The sequence below is a fragment of the Triturus cristatus genome, chromosome 7 (assembly GCF_964204655.1).
Source record: "Triturus cristatus chromosome 7, aTriCri1.1, whole genome shotgun sequence".
Taxonomy (NCBI): domain Eukaryota; kingdom Metazoa; phylum Chordata; class Amphibia; order Caudata; family Salamandridae; genus Triturus; species Triturus cristatus.
In genome coordinates this window covers 1,642,215,088-1,642,228,923 of record NC_140590.1, presented here as the reverse complement: position 1 = coordinate 1,642,228,923, position 13,836 = coordinate 1,642,215,088, and the positions used below count along the sequence as shown (strand labels likewise).

Below are 13,836 nucleotides of genomic sequence, written 5' to 3'. Positions count from 1 at the left end.
TGTAAAGTTGCATGCCTAAGAGTGTAATTCTCCAAGTATAAGTAATAGTAGATAGGTTATTGCTTTACTTGCATGACTGACCAAGAATGACTTACCTAAAATGAGTCCCACCATAGTGCTCAGATAGCCAGTGCCACTGCCCAGGTTCAAAAACGAGAGTCCTGGTTGAAGATCCAGTGCTTCCATCACCTCAGAGTAAATACATGGAGCCGACAGGTGGATGTTCCCATGCTTCCAAGCCAAGTCCTTGTAGGCATTGTCCTTAAACTCCTCCAGGTAGTAGTCTGCTCGGTCAATGGCTCGGAAGGCCTGCTCCACCAGCTCTGTGCGAATGTATTGGGCATCTTTCAGGTTATCAATCAATTCATCATTATCCTCTCCGGCACTCACGGCTCCACCCATCTTGGAAAGTTGTGTTGTTCAAACACTGAGTTCCATTTGTCAAAAGGAGAGACAATGAAGACTTTACACATTCACAAGTCATACTATGATCATTTATTTACCAACAACTTGAGATGAGAAAACAAGACATTTTCAGAAAGATCTGAAACGTCATCATTGAAATATATAACAAGCATTGGCATAGCCAATAGGTCTCGCTTTTGGGACCTTATAAGTGTTTAGCCATGCAACAGTTGATGTTGGATATTGTGCTACATAACTAAATACTCATAAGGTCCCAAAAGCGAGACCTATTGGCTATGCCAATGCTTGTTCATATTATTTTTTAGGCTTTAATTTTGATTGCTGGCCTAGTGCAGTGGAGTTCAGTACTCAGAGCATATGTGCCGTCTCCTGCAAGATGTGGTGACACTGCACAGTGTCTAAGTGCACAGAGCGGTTCTAAATAGGCTATTTACTTACAAGCCCTCTTGTGGGAAATTAGATGTGTGCAGAGTGTTTAATGAGCTGCGTCAGAATGTGCGTGAATTGTGGGATCCAGTGAGTATAATCAGCACAGGTGTTTGTGCCCAGATTCGCATCGGCCGTTAGGTGGAAATTGATATATACCCTATCCTCTGGCCTACTTCTTTCCTAATCCTCCCACATACTCTTCTCTTTTTTTCCTATGCTTTAATTGTGAACCTGAATATAAAGGCTGCATCTTGGTTTACCCTGTGCTACATATTGTGTTGGACTCCGAAAGTGGCTTAGGACAATGCATGAGGTAAATGTGTAAAGGTCACTGGCCTAGACTGTGTTGGAAAAACACCTTCCATATTTAGGTTGCTGCTGTAAATTAGACACTGGGATATTCATTCAAGTAAAGTTATGACAGCTGCCTGCTGAATTTCAGCTAAAGTTATTAGCACATAAGTCAGCCAACAGTGCTCTTTCAGTGGGCCTATAAACCAGAGTCCAAGTGTGCATCGTTTTCAGGCTGTTTAGTGACACTGCTGTATTGGATGGCTGTATAAGTGAGTATTTTGGAAGATTCATTTATTTACATAGACAAGCAACACAAGTACTATTTTGCAGCAGTCAGCTCTCTCCAAGATGGCGTTCAAATGTGGACTATAACCTTATCTTCTCTACATCATGGGATGCAAATATCAATACACAATTCTCCACTTCCTCAGTCTTGTATGATGTAATCCTAGACAACTTTTAAAAGCATCAAAGACTGACCAATTTTGGATTTTTCTTTCTTTTAATCAAACGGTGTCAAAGAGATAAATGAGCGTCAGCTTGTTTGTATTAATAGACAGTACGGAAGTGCTTATTCTATGCTTCAGCAATGGAAGGGGTTGGCCATCCTCCTCACAGTTTGATAAAATGGTAGTAGGCTGTCGGTGAGACTTTGCCAATAACATGATCTTTTTCGACCAGCATATTTGCAAAGAAAGCCTGTTCAATTCATGGATATTTAACAAGTTTTCCACTCTCATAATGAGATCTAATCCGGAGCCACCAAAGCTTATAACACTCGATAAAAATACATGACTGTACCCAGTGCTCGTGTAATAAGTTTCCTCCTCAGCTAGTCTTCCACAGAGCAACAGCAGGCCTGGAAATTTAAGAAGGAACATTAAATGGGATTCCTTCCACCTCTGCCTCCCTACACTGGACTATAGCATATGCCAAGGCATGAATTAGAGGATTATACTCATTCCATGGGGCACGATAGCAAATTAAACCTCCATATTAAAACGTAATACTATTAGCTTTGTCAATGGTTGTTAGTTGCATAAAAAATAAGCAACAACTGTCGAGGCACTAGCGCTAAATAGAAAAAAACATTTCTTTCTTTACTTTTGCTATAATCGCGGCACCCGCGCTTTACTTTTAATGTTAAAAGTAAAGCACGTGTGCCGCGATTATAGCAAAAGTAAAGAAATAAAAAAAAAAATCTATTTCTTTACTTCTGCTATAATCGCGGCACCCGCGCTTTACTTGTGCCGCGATTATAGAAAGAGTAAAGAAATAGAAAAAAACATCTATTTCTTTACATTTGCTATAATCGCGGCACCGGCGCTTTACTTAAAGGTAAAGCGCCGGTGCCGCGATTGTAGCAAAAGTAAAGAACAAGCAAATGGTGCGCGCGAAAGTGATTGCGAGCAAGGCAGCCAGGAGGAAAGACAGATGGCGGCTGCACGCGTGCACGCAAGCTTGAGGCCACCAAAAGCCTGAGATAGCACTGTGAAAACCCGCTTACAAAATGTTTCTCCGAGTAGCGCATGCGCTGGCTCAGGCGAGACCTAAAAAGGGATGAAGCAATAAAGAACTGTGATAATTACACACTGATTAGCAGAGCAGTACGAGATAATGAGAATTTCAGCTTTATTAGAACACTGGAATGTTGACAGCTCCTAGGAAGTCAATGGAGCAACAATTAACTATAAACACCGGTGTAGGCCTGATGCTGTCAATTTTGCAATGCCTTGATCTACAACCTTCATCTTTCCTTCTCCCCTGCATTCCCACACGGCATGGGGATCATGCACTAGAATGAGAGAGCGGCACAGGCTGGGGTGAGAGCAAACAGAAAACCTTCCCTAGACTCCTTCCGTTGATTAGAGCGTCAATGTAGCAATGGCAGAAAGGAGTTGGAATTCTCCTCAGCACCTGTGTCTGCCTCAGCTCTGCTGAATGGAGAAAAGGAGTTTGGGAGAGACAAAGGAGAATCTGGGGCTGACTGTTGACCACTTCCACAGCACAGCTATCACCCTGTTTTGAAAGTTAACAAGCCACACCAACTTTCTACATAAGCTCAGACAGCTTAAGAAGCTTCAGAGTCACAGAGATTTAAACACCCTGTCTTTATAAGGAAGCTCATCAAAAAAAAAAAAATTTAAACAGGACTTCTACCGGCATAGGGTGGAATATTCTAATAGCCTTATAGCCTGCTGTAGCAGGCTATGCCGCCCATTGAAGTCCTGCTCCCTTGTTACAGATCCAAGCAAATACTGGAGCAGACTTTCAATGACCCGTGTAACCCGGTACAGCTCTATGGCTGACTGCCACAATCATACAGCTGTAAGAAGGTGTAATACTCAATTCTCACAGCGCCGGATTACTTTTGAGAAGTGCCAGTACAGGTCCATTAAAAGTATTGTAGCTCTGGTAGGAAGTACATGTGCTCTCTTGAAACCCCTTTCTTGTGGTCCAAGGACAGTGGCTATTGGGAAGTTTTACATGTGGTTACTCTTGTTTACTACTGGGTATCCGAATACCAAACAATACTATTACACTCCAATTAGCTACCAACTTGATTTCATAGGGCACATGCATCTCCACGGATAACTAAATTGAGGAATAAAGGCTTACTCTATGAGGTGGCCGGGTTTAGAAACTTAGATACAGCATGACACCGTGCCAACATTTAAAGGACTGTTACATCAAAAGTTAATCTGATTCTTATTAACAGGAACGTAAAAATTACAGTTAAAATTATATAGATTAAAACAAAAAACAGAAAATGTTAGTAACAACTGAGGCATGACCTCAAATATTTGAATAACGTTTATTACCAGGATTTTGAGCTCTATTACTCTTTTTATCATATGGGACTCAACATATTTTTAGGCTTGAAAGGGAAATGTTGGTTGCCTGTAATCTTCGGGTTGCAATTTGTTCTTTATGTAGTCTTCTCAAATCTAGTGTAGGTTCTGTAATATTACAACTAGTTATTTGCTATGTCTGGCTATTATTACACTTACCTATTGTGCATTATCCATTCCCCATAAAGACCAAAAAGGGGTAACGTTTCTCCCAAACTATGGAATAGATAGACCTTGGCCTGTTTGTACTCTAAGGAGTAAACTAATTGATCCATTACAGACTAACCATACCTTAACAATAGGATATATATTGCAAGTCAGTTAAGAAACAGCAAGTTCTATTGTAAAATTACAAATCTTTTAGATTGTTCATTTACCGCTCGGCTCCTTGTATGCTTCGTATTCTCTACACACTTTTGACACCTGTTGATACTGCAATGCAGTTGCTGCGCAGTGTGTACTTTGACTCTAGAAGTCAAGTCAAAGTCCTAGCATTGAGGTTTCTTTTTCCCACCTATCTGGAAATGATGAGTCGCAGAAACATATTTTGCGCTTTAAGGGCCACCCCTCTGCCTTTACATTTTGAATGCTGTGAGTGCTTCTCAAGAACAGTCCAGCTGAGAACAATCCTGGCACACAAAATCCACAGTTTACAAAAAAGCGCAGAACTTTTGAATTGTCAGCCACTACAGAGGGCATAACCGGATATGTTGTATCTGTGGATCATGTTATGTTATGCATGGTCTGTAATGCACAAGGATGGCACTCAAAGGCATTCAGAGTGCGTGTGTCCAAAGTAAATAAAGAGGGCTGGGATGATACCCCCACTTAAACCACAACACATAAGCAGGATCGATAGGGAGGAAGAGACGGGGGGAGTTCAATGTTTTGCACAAGAGGTTTTGCTGTTTGACATTTTTTTTTTTTTTTTTCGAAACCGTTTATTACAAGACTCAAAAATATACAAATATGGGCCTACAACCTTCCGGCCGGCCGCTAGCAATGAAAGGAGCATACGATATACATTTATAAAACACATGGTGCTGCGGCTGAGCATGCACAGGAGGTAACATCGTTGCGAGCCACACTATCCAGACCCCACTATACGGTTCCATTTTAAACTTAAAGAACAACAAATACAAACAAACCCACAAGGCAATCCTCAATTGGAAATAGCAACACGTGCTCCCCTAGAGGGGGGATCCTAGCCATCCATAGGAATCTCAAGAGGGGGGAGAGATCAGAACTAGGGCTGGGTACACCTAATGCCCAGGTACCGGGGGGATGAGTTGGCTAAGGGGACGGGGCCGGCGACGGATCAGGCAATAACGGTGGAGCACAGATTCCCCCGCGGTAGGCGTTCCAGGGGCCCCACACTTTCACCCATGTCGCAGGCTTACCTCTCGCCACATACACCACCTTTTCCCGAAACATGCACCAATCCATATGTTCCTTCCAGGCCGAGACAGTCGGGGGCCTCTGGGATCCCCACAGCTGGGCAATATCACGCTTGGCAACCATATACCCCAGAGTCACCCACCACGTCTGCGTCACCGAGTAATCGGTAGGCTCCCACACATTCAACAGGCATCTCCTCGCCTCGGGCAACAGCGCCACATGCGTGACCACTCGCAGCACCTCATGCACACCATGCCAGAACCCCTCCACCTCCGGGCACTCCCACAAGATATCCATGGGCCTCTGGGATCCCCACAGCTGGGCAATATCACGCTTGGCAACCATATACCCCAGAGTCACCCACCACGTCTGCGTCACCGAGTAATCGGTAGGCTCCCACACATTCAACAGGCATCTCCTCGCCTCGGGCAACAGCGCCACATGCGTGACCACTCGCAGCACCTCATGCACACCATGCCAGAACCCCTCCACCTCCGGGCACTCCCACAAGATATGCAGAAAAGTCCCCAGCGCACCACACCCACGCTTACACAAACCGTCCTCAGCATAGCCCATACGCAGGAGCTTTGGCCCCGTCATGTAGACCCTGTGGAGTATCTTGAGCTGGCCGAAACGAAGGCGAGCCGGTATGGCCACCTCTTTCGGGGAGGCCACCGCGGCGATCCAGTCCTCGTCGTCCAGCTCCAGCCCATCGGCTACCCAAGCCTCACGAAGGGCCGTCAACAAGTCCGAGCGGTCGTTGATCAGTTTTTTGTAGATCAGTGAGATCGTGCTGTCAGGGACGTGTCCATCCAGCACTCTATCCTCCAGGGGGGAACACTCCGGGATGGAGGCAACGTCTGGAAAGACGGAGCCCAGCGCATGCCGGACCTGCAAATACCGAAAGTACTCGCTGCCCTGCAACTGAAATTCCGTCTGCAGCATCTCGAACGTTTTAAAGCCTCCCCTCGTCCAGAGATCCCCCACTTTGCTAATGCCTATTAAGTCCCACTTCTCAAAGCCCTTCGAGGTCCACAAGGAGCCCAACCGCTCGGACGCGTATAGTGGTGACGCCCGGGTCAAACGGTCCTTCCACCCCATAGCTGCATTGGCCGCGTGCCACACTCGCACCATGACACGCGTGGGGCCCGTTAGGCGAGCGTCGGGCGCGCTAGAGTAGAGCGCTCGATTATAGTCACCACCTGGAAGTAGCATCCTATCCATTTCAAACGCCGGGTTTAAGGCGGGCCCATATAGGCCCTGATTAATCGCAGCTAGCTGGGAGGCCCAATAGTACCGTTTGATATCCGGGAGGGCAATCCCCCCGTCATACCATGGGAGCATAAGCTTAGCCAGGGCAATACGTGGCCTCCCGTCCTAGAACAGGAGACGCTGCAAACTCTCCACTTCGCGGAAGTAGCGCGCTGGGACGAGGTCCATAGTGTTCTGCAACGCATACAGGAAACGCGGCAGCGACATCATTTTAAACAATGCCGCCCAGCCGAGCGGCGAAAGCGGCAAACGCCGCCAGCGCGCGACATCCTCTTTCAGACGCTGGAGGGGGGGAAGCAAGTTCCGATCATACCGAGCCTCCGGGTCCAGAGTAATGAAGACACCCAGGTACCTAAATCCCTGCGGGGCGACCTGGATCGGACAGCCCCGCGGGAGGATAGGAGCCTCCCCGGAGAGAACATACACACACGATTTAGCCCAGTTGATGACCAGACCGGAGTTACGACCGAATGAATGCAAAACATCAACCAGAACTATGAGTGGTTTACGTGGGGAAGCTAGGTACAAGAGGATGTCATCAGCGTATAGGGATACGCGGTCCTCATACTCAGGGGTCCAGCGGAGACCACGGACGGAAGGCTCCCACCGCAGCCACTCCGCCAGGGGCTCCAAGGCAAGTGCAAAGAGGAGCGGCGATAAGGGGCAGCCCTGCCGTGTGCCCCGGCCCAGCTCGAAGGGAGCCGATACTCTTCCGTTCACCACCACCTGCGCCAATGGGCCCGAATACAGCAATTTGACCCAACTGATGAACCCTGGGCCAAATCCAAACTTCGCAAGCATCGCCCAGATATATGGCCATTCAAGCGTGTCAAACGCCATGGTGGCGTCTAAGGACGCCAAAATGGCCGGCTCCCGTATGAACGGGGCACGTGCGAGCACACCGTGCAAACGCCGCAGATTAAGGGCTGTGTTGCGATGGGGAATAAAGCCAGACTGGTCCTGATGAACCAAATCGCCCACCACGCCGACCAGCCGATTGGCCAGTACCTTGGCGAGAATCTTGGGCTCCGCATTCAGTAGCGAAATGGGCCGATAGGATGTAACCCGGTCCCGAGGTCTCCCCTCCTTGTGGATGACCACGATTGTAGCCAGACGCTGGTCCAGCGGGAGGGAGCCCACAGAGTGTGCCGCCAGGAACATAGCCCAGAGGTGGGGTGCCAGCGTATCCGGTCGCAACTTGTACAACTCGATAGGGAGACCATTCGGACCCATGGCCTTGCCGGAAGCGACCGAGCGTATGGCGAGGGCGATCTCGTCGGAGGTGGGAGCGGCGTCCAATGACACCCTGTCATCCCCGGAAAGGGACGGCAGCGCGATATCACTGAGCAGGGCACGGGAATCCTCTTTCGAGCAGGGAGACACCGGGGAATACACCCCACGGAAATAATCCGCGAAACAGGAGACGATTTCTTCTGGCTCAGTTACACACACACCATCCGTTTTCTCAATCAGCGGGACCACACGATTCGCTCTCTCTTTTTTGTCCAACCACGCTATAAGTTTACCAGCCTTATCACCCACATCATACAGTCGCCCCTGTTGCTCTCTACTGAGGCCCCTGGCCGCCTCCGTGACGAGGGCCCTATAGGCCGCTTGCTTGAGTTGGAGGACATGTAATGCGGCATCCGTCACCCCACCTTCTAAATTACCCTCCAACTCGGCTATTTCAGCCTCCATCCGGGTCACCTCCTCCCGCTCGCGCCTCCGGGCGTGGGAAATAAGGGATAGGGCCTCCCCTCGGAGTACTGTCTTGAAGGCCTCCCATAGCGGTACAGCCGAAGGCACGGACCCCACATTCTCATCAAAATATCGCTGAAGGGATTTAATCAATGCAGCGCGAATGGTGGGGTCGCGCAGGTACCAAGGATTGATTGGGACCACCCTACCCTCACCCCTCGGAAAGACATCAAAGTGCAGTAGGAGCGGGGAGTGGTCCGAAATACCCCGTGGCAAATGGCGCACCTCTCCCACCCTCCCAACATAGGCCGCCGGGACAAGGACATAGTCTAGTCGTGAGAGACTACCATGGGCTCCCGAGTGGAAGGTGTACTGCAGCTGCGTGGGGTGTTTTAAACGCCAGCAGTCCACTAATCCAAATGTATCCAAGAGGCCGGGTAGCCACGCCGGTGCCCGGGGGAGGTCCCTAGGGGGGTGACGATCCACAGTCCCAGATACCACCGCATTAAAATCCCCCCCCACAACTAAAAGCCCCCCCGGAAGGCCAAGGAGAAGGCGCCCAAGGTCCGCAAAGGTGGTCGACTGCAGCCCCGGTGGGATGTATACTGACACAAAGACAACCACTTTGCCCTCCAGTCTTCCCACCAAGACCGTGTAACGTCCCCCGTCATCGTGGAGCACCTCATCAATCTCCAACGGGAGCGAGTTCTTCACCATGATGCCCACACCCCTTGAGCCAGACGTGAAGCCCGAGTGAGCCACTAGGCGATAGCCACGCCGATTCATGGCGCAGAAGGAGTTGCCAATGAGGTGTGTCTCCTGCAGAAAGACTACATCGGGCGAGATTCGCTTCAAAAACTGCAGGACCACACCTCGTTTGATCCTGTCCCCCAGTCCATTCACATTCCAAGACAACAAAGTTAATTCCCTACCCCCCATCATATACAGACGCCATCATTCGTCCCCCGGAGAGCACTTTAGAACTAACACAAAAATACGTTTGCCTTGTGATAAAAACGAACAACACCCCATCCCTACCCACCCACCCCAACAGAACTCCCCCCTCCCTGCACCCCTGCATGAGCCCGAACAGCCCCCCCAACGTGCAGTGTGCCTGTCGCCCCATATATAGTTAGACTAACTAGACCCCCTAGAGGAGGAGGGAGAACCCCCAATAGACCCAACACAACCTCCACAGGAGGGGAACTTAAAAAAATTGACGCAGAATCGAAAGTGGCATCATTTTCGTCCAGAGTGAGGCCCAATATTAGACCCTCAGTCCCGATCCAGCGTGCCGTCTCCCCCCGCCGCCCCCCCCCCCCCCCGCCCCCCCGATCACGATCCCCGGGCAGAGTATCCAGCCAGTCCCCGGCCGCTTCGGGACGATCAAAGAAGTGCGTGCGACCATCCACCTCCACTCGCAGCTTGGCTGGGAAGAGCATGGCGTATTTGAGGTTTATGTCCCGAAGTCGGCGTTTGACGCCTAGGAAGCTCAGTCTCTGCTTCTGGACCGCTGGGGTGAAATCAGGATAAAAATTAACCTCCATATTGTCAAGCTTGACCGGTCCATGCAGTCTGGAGGTTTGCAGGATAGCGTCTCTGTCCCGAAAATTGAAAATCCGGGCGATGAGAGGTCTCGGAGGGGCTCCGACCTTCGGCCTTCCCCCGTGAACCCTGTGGGCCCTCTCCACAGCGAAGAGTTTGCTCAGCCCCCGTGGCTGGAGATGGGTAGCAATCAGGTCCTCCACAAAGAGATCCGCCGCCGCCTCCTCGCGTCCCTCGGGCACCCCGATAATGCGGATGTTGTTCCTCCGTGCCCGACTCTCGGAGTCCTCCAGGCGTCGATCCATAAGCGCACTCGCCTGACTAAGCCGGCGCACCTCTGTTTGCAAGGCCGCCACATCTGTCGTTAGGCCCGATGCGGTGTGGGCCAAAGAATCTACTCGGTCGTTGGTTTTGGAAAGATCGGCCCTCACCAGGCCAACATCCACGAGGACCGAGTCGATCTTCTGCGCCAGTGTATCAAACCGCTGGCCCACCGAGGCATTCATCTCGGCAATGGCGCCCATGACATCACGCAGAGTCAGATCTGCGGGCAGGTCTGGGGCATCAGGAGGGCTCTCAGGGGACTTGCGCGGTCCATCGGGAGATCCCTTCTGGAGGGTATAGCGGTCCATACTGTTGGCCTGATGGACGGCGCCACGCCGGGTCGATTTGGTCTTTGCCCGGTCTCCATCTTGTTTCGTGGCCATGGCCACCAGTCTCCCAGTCGCACCAGCCACGTCGTGTAGGGCAGGAAAGCAGGGCCACGAGCTCCGGGGGGGGGCCCCCTCAGAGCAGCGGGGTGGATCACAGCCTGCAGGGTCTCCCAGCAAGGCCACACCAACACCAAGGGCTCCGCGACCCAACCTCGCAGAGACGACAAGGGGGTGTGAATGCGAAAGTGAAAGTGCGGGGTACGCGAGTCGCCAGGCCCTGCCTGCCGCTGTTGTTCACTTTGTCACTGGACCACCCCACAGCGCAAATCCGGGGTCCGGCGAGGGGAAGGCCGCAAACCTCAATCGGTGCTCACTCCGGTGTCCGAGGTCCGATTCGGAAGCGGGAAACGGGTGCCACCTCAGCTCAGGTTCACCAACATAGTCCCCTCATCCAGGGCAGGATAATTTCAGGATAATCGTAGGAGGTTGCGGAGGTCCTCGGGAGCCTCGCACCTACGCGGCCATCTTGGTTGCGCGCTAGGCTCCTCCCCCGTTTCTGACATTTTATTGATCTTTCTTTTCTGTCCAGTTAATTATTAAGTGGTCACAAAGGATACTTTTGACAGAGCCTTTTCACAAAGTTTGCTTTTAAATATATCAGTCTGTAGCCACTGCAAAATTAAGACGCATGTACACTCTTAGTTGGTTATTGTAAATCACATGTAAAGAAAGCCTAAAACATATGCTCACCCCCTTGAATCAATTATCTATATCCCGGTTCTTCAAGAGATGAACCTTGTAAGAGGCTGGAAGATAAATGTCAAATAGGACAGCTATCCATACAAGTTCGCTCTCTGCAAAATCTCAGAAAGAAGAACAGAAATTGTAGTACACATATACATTAAAATGATCAAGGAAGTGTGGTATGCAAGGGCAGAGCAGATCGATATACAGATTCCAGACTGGAATTAAATGAAGTATTCTTTCAACAACAGAATACACAACATGCTCAAAAAGCTTAATGAGCCAGAAACGTACAAGTACATTAGGGCTAGATGAACGAAGAATAGTAATAGCGATTATCAAATAGCTATTTGGTATGGCAATCGCTATCACTAATGACAAAGGGGTTATTTAGTGGGTCGCAAATAGACCTACGTCATAAATATTAATGTGGTAGGTCGAAATTTGTGACCTACTACAATTCTCTGCCATCACAGGAATGGTGACGCCTGCAGAACACAGTGATTGCTTTTAGTATATATTATGTGTATATATATATATATATTTTTTTTTTGTTTAACGCATCTAGTTTTCCTTAAAGGAAAACGGACTGCAGTTAAAAAATAAAAAAAAAGAACACGTTTAAGTTACATTTTTCTACCATTCTCAAAGGGGACCCCCTTCCCATTTGCGAATGGGTTACCACCAACTTTGAGTTGGCGGTAAAGTATAAATGTTTTGCGACAGCAATTAGAGGGCAAAACATTAATTTATACCAATGCGAATTGGTATTTTTAAAGGACGCCCTAAACACGTCCCTTCCAGATACCGATTAGCAAACCCAAATTGCGATTCGGAAACATATTAAACAATCACAATTTGGGTTAAGTACATAAGAAAATACATTTTTGTGTTCGCAAATGGCCCGATTCTGCGAATCTGGCATTTGCAAGCGCAAAAATGTTTAGGACATCAATCCTATAGATTGAATAGAGAGGTAGGTGGTTGTTCTCAACACTGAAGAAATGGTCAAAAAGGGTAACTACCAATGAGTGGATAATAAGACAACTAATCAGAGATACACCTCTCAAGTATAAGAGGAAATTTGTGGTGGTGGTGATGACTAGAGCCATACACATCTCGAAAAGATTCTATTATATCTTTACAAATGCCTACAATTTCTTGCGTTCCAACTAATCACAATGTTAAGTTCCTTGGGCTCTGCATCATCTCAAGCACGAATTCTAGAAAAAAAGGAAAATGTGTCTTACTGGCCTTACAGCTATCTTCTGATTAAATTATAGGAAAATACTGAGTGCTTAGCTTTCAAAAGATGATGCGGCCCAGATCCCATCTCCAGAGCTATTAGGAATATCATAACAGTTGCTACTCAACCCTTTATTATCTCTTGGTTTGCTCAGGAAACGTTCTGCCCTATTCTTTGAGTTTGGAAACAGGTGCCTTGCATCTAGCATGGCGTCGTACTGGCAGAGGAGACACTGAAGTGGCGCTGCCAGAAAGGTCCCCATTCCATTTGCATCAGTAATACTATTTAAGGGTTGCTTGTGCAGACTCTTCTGATTGTCACTGATTCAGAGTTCCAGCACTTGTGTTGTGGTCTAACATGCCACTTCCTGTTCCGGTACTAGCCATGTGAGAGGGGTGTATACATTTTCCTTTGCTTCTCCATCTTGGAGTTTTGGCAGTTAGCATCCATGGGAGCAAGGATGCAGTTATGCCCTTCTGTTTCATCATCATCTCATGTCAACTGTTCTGTTTTTTGTGAATGCTTGGCAGTTCAGGCTGGACTGTTCCCATGAGGCACAGGGTCAAGACTGATTTGCATATGGTCTAAACTGGGGTTGCATGGTGAGCAAAAGAATGATGGATTTAACCCAGATCTCGACTGGGGGTGAATGTTTTGATTTGTTCTGCATTACGTCCATCAACTGTGTGTCTTTTGCATTTTTGTGGAGTCGCCATATCGAAGCAAACAATGCAACGGATAACTTGTGCTCTAAGAAAATACTTGAAAAGACGCATATTTTAACATTGGTGCACATGTTAGATTACATTTGAACTTCTGGAGTAGCCTGAAAAGTTATGTGGGTTCTCATCACACTTGCACTGTACTATGTTACTTGAGAAGTTATCACAAATATAACTAATCAATCACTTTGGTTAGAAGATTTTGCATAAATGGAAACAGATTATGTACGAATCTGTCAGGCACTGAGGTTAAGACAAATGATTATACATCATAACAATGCTTAATACATTTTGCTTCTCATTCATTTCCACTATGAGGTTTCTCTTCTGTCTCATTCATAAGACAGGCACGATTAATGCAGGGTTGCACCGGTATCCATTTTTTCCAATTCCCTTTTCCACCTATGTTTTTCTGCAATTCGTAGAACATCACTGGGGAAGGCACAGTGACCATGGGGCATTAGGAGCACTCGTATTATGGCCCTGGGAACATGTATGTTTCTGACAAGAGCTCATTGTTACAGCGCTCTACTAGTGTTGCTCCACTTCCTAACGTT

The 13,836-nt window shown here is 48.3% G+C and overlaps 1 protein-coding gene across 3 annotated transcripts in view; it reads right to left on the bottom strand.

Annotated features, from left to right (window-relative positions):
- PCMTD2 (protein-L-isoaspartate (D-aspartate) O-methyltransferase domain containing 2) overlaps positions 1–13,836 on the bottom strand; it is a 167,461-nt gene that overhangs the window by 44,309 nt on the left and 109,316 nt on the right. For all 3 annotated transcript variants that reach the window (XM_085619676.1, XM_085619677.1, XM_085619675.1), the window contains exon 3: positions 96–427. In XM_085619676.1, the coding sequence (XP_085475802.1) occupies positions 96–402 (307 nt within the window). In that variant the 5' untranslated portion in view covers positions 403–427. The remainder of the gene's footprint in view (positions 1–95; positions 428–13,836) is intronic.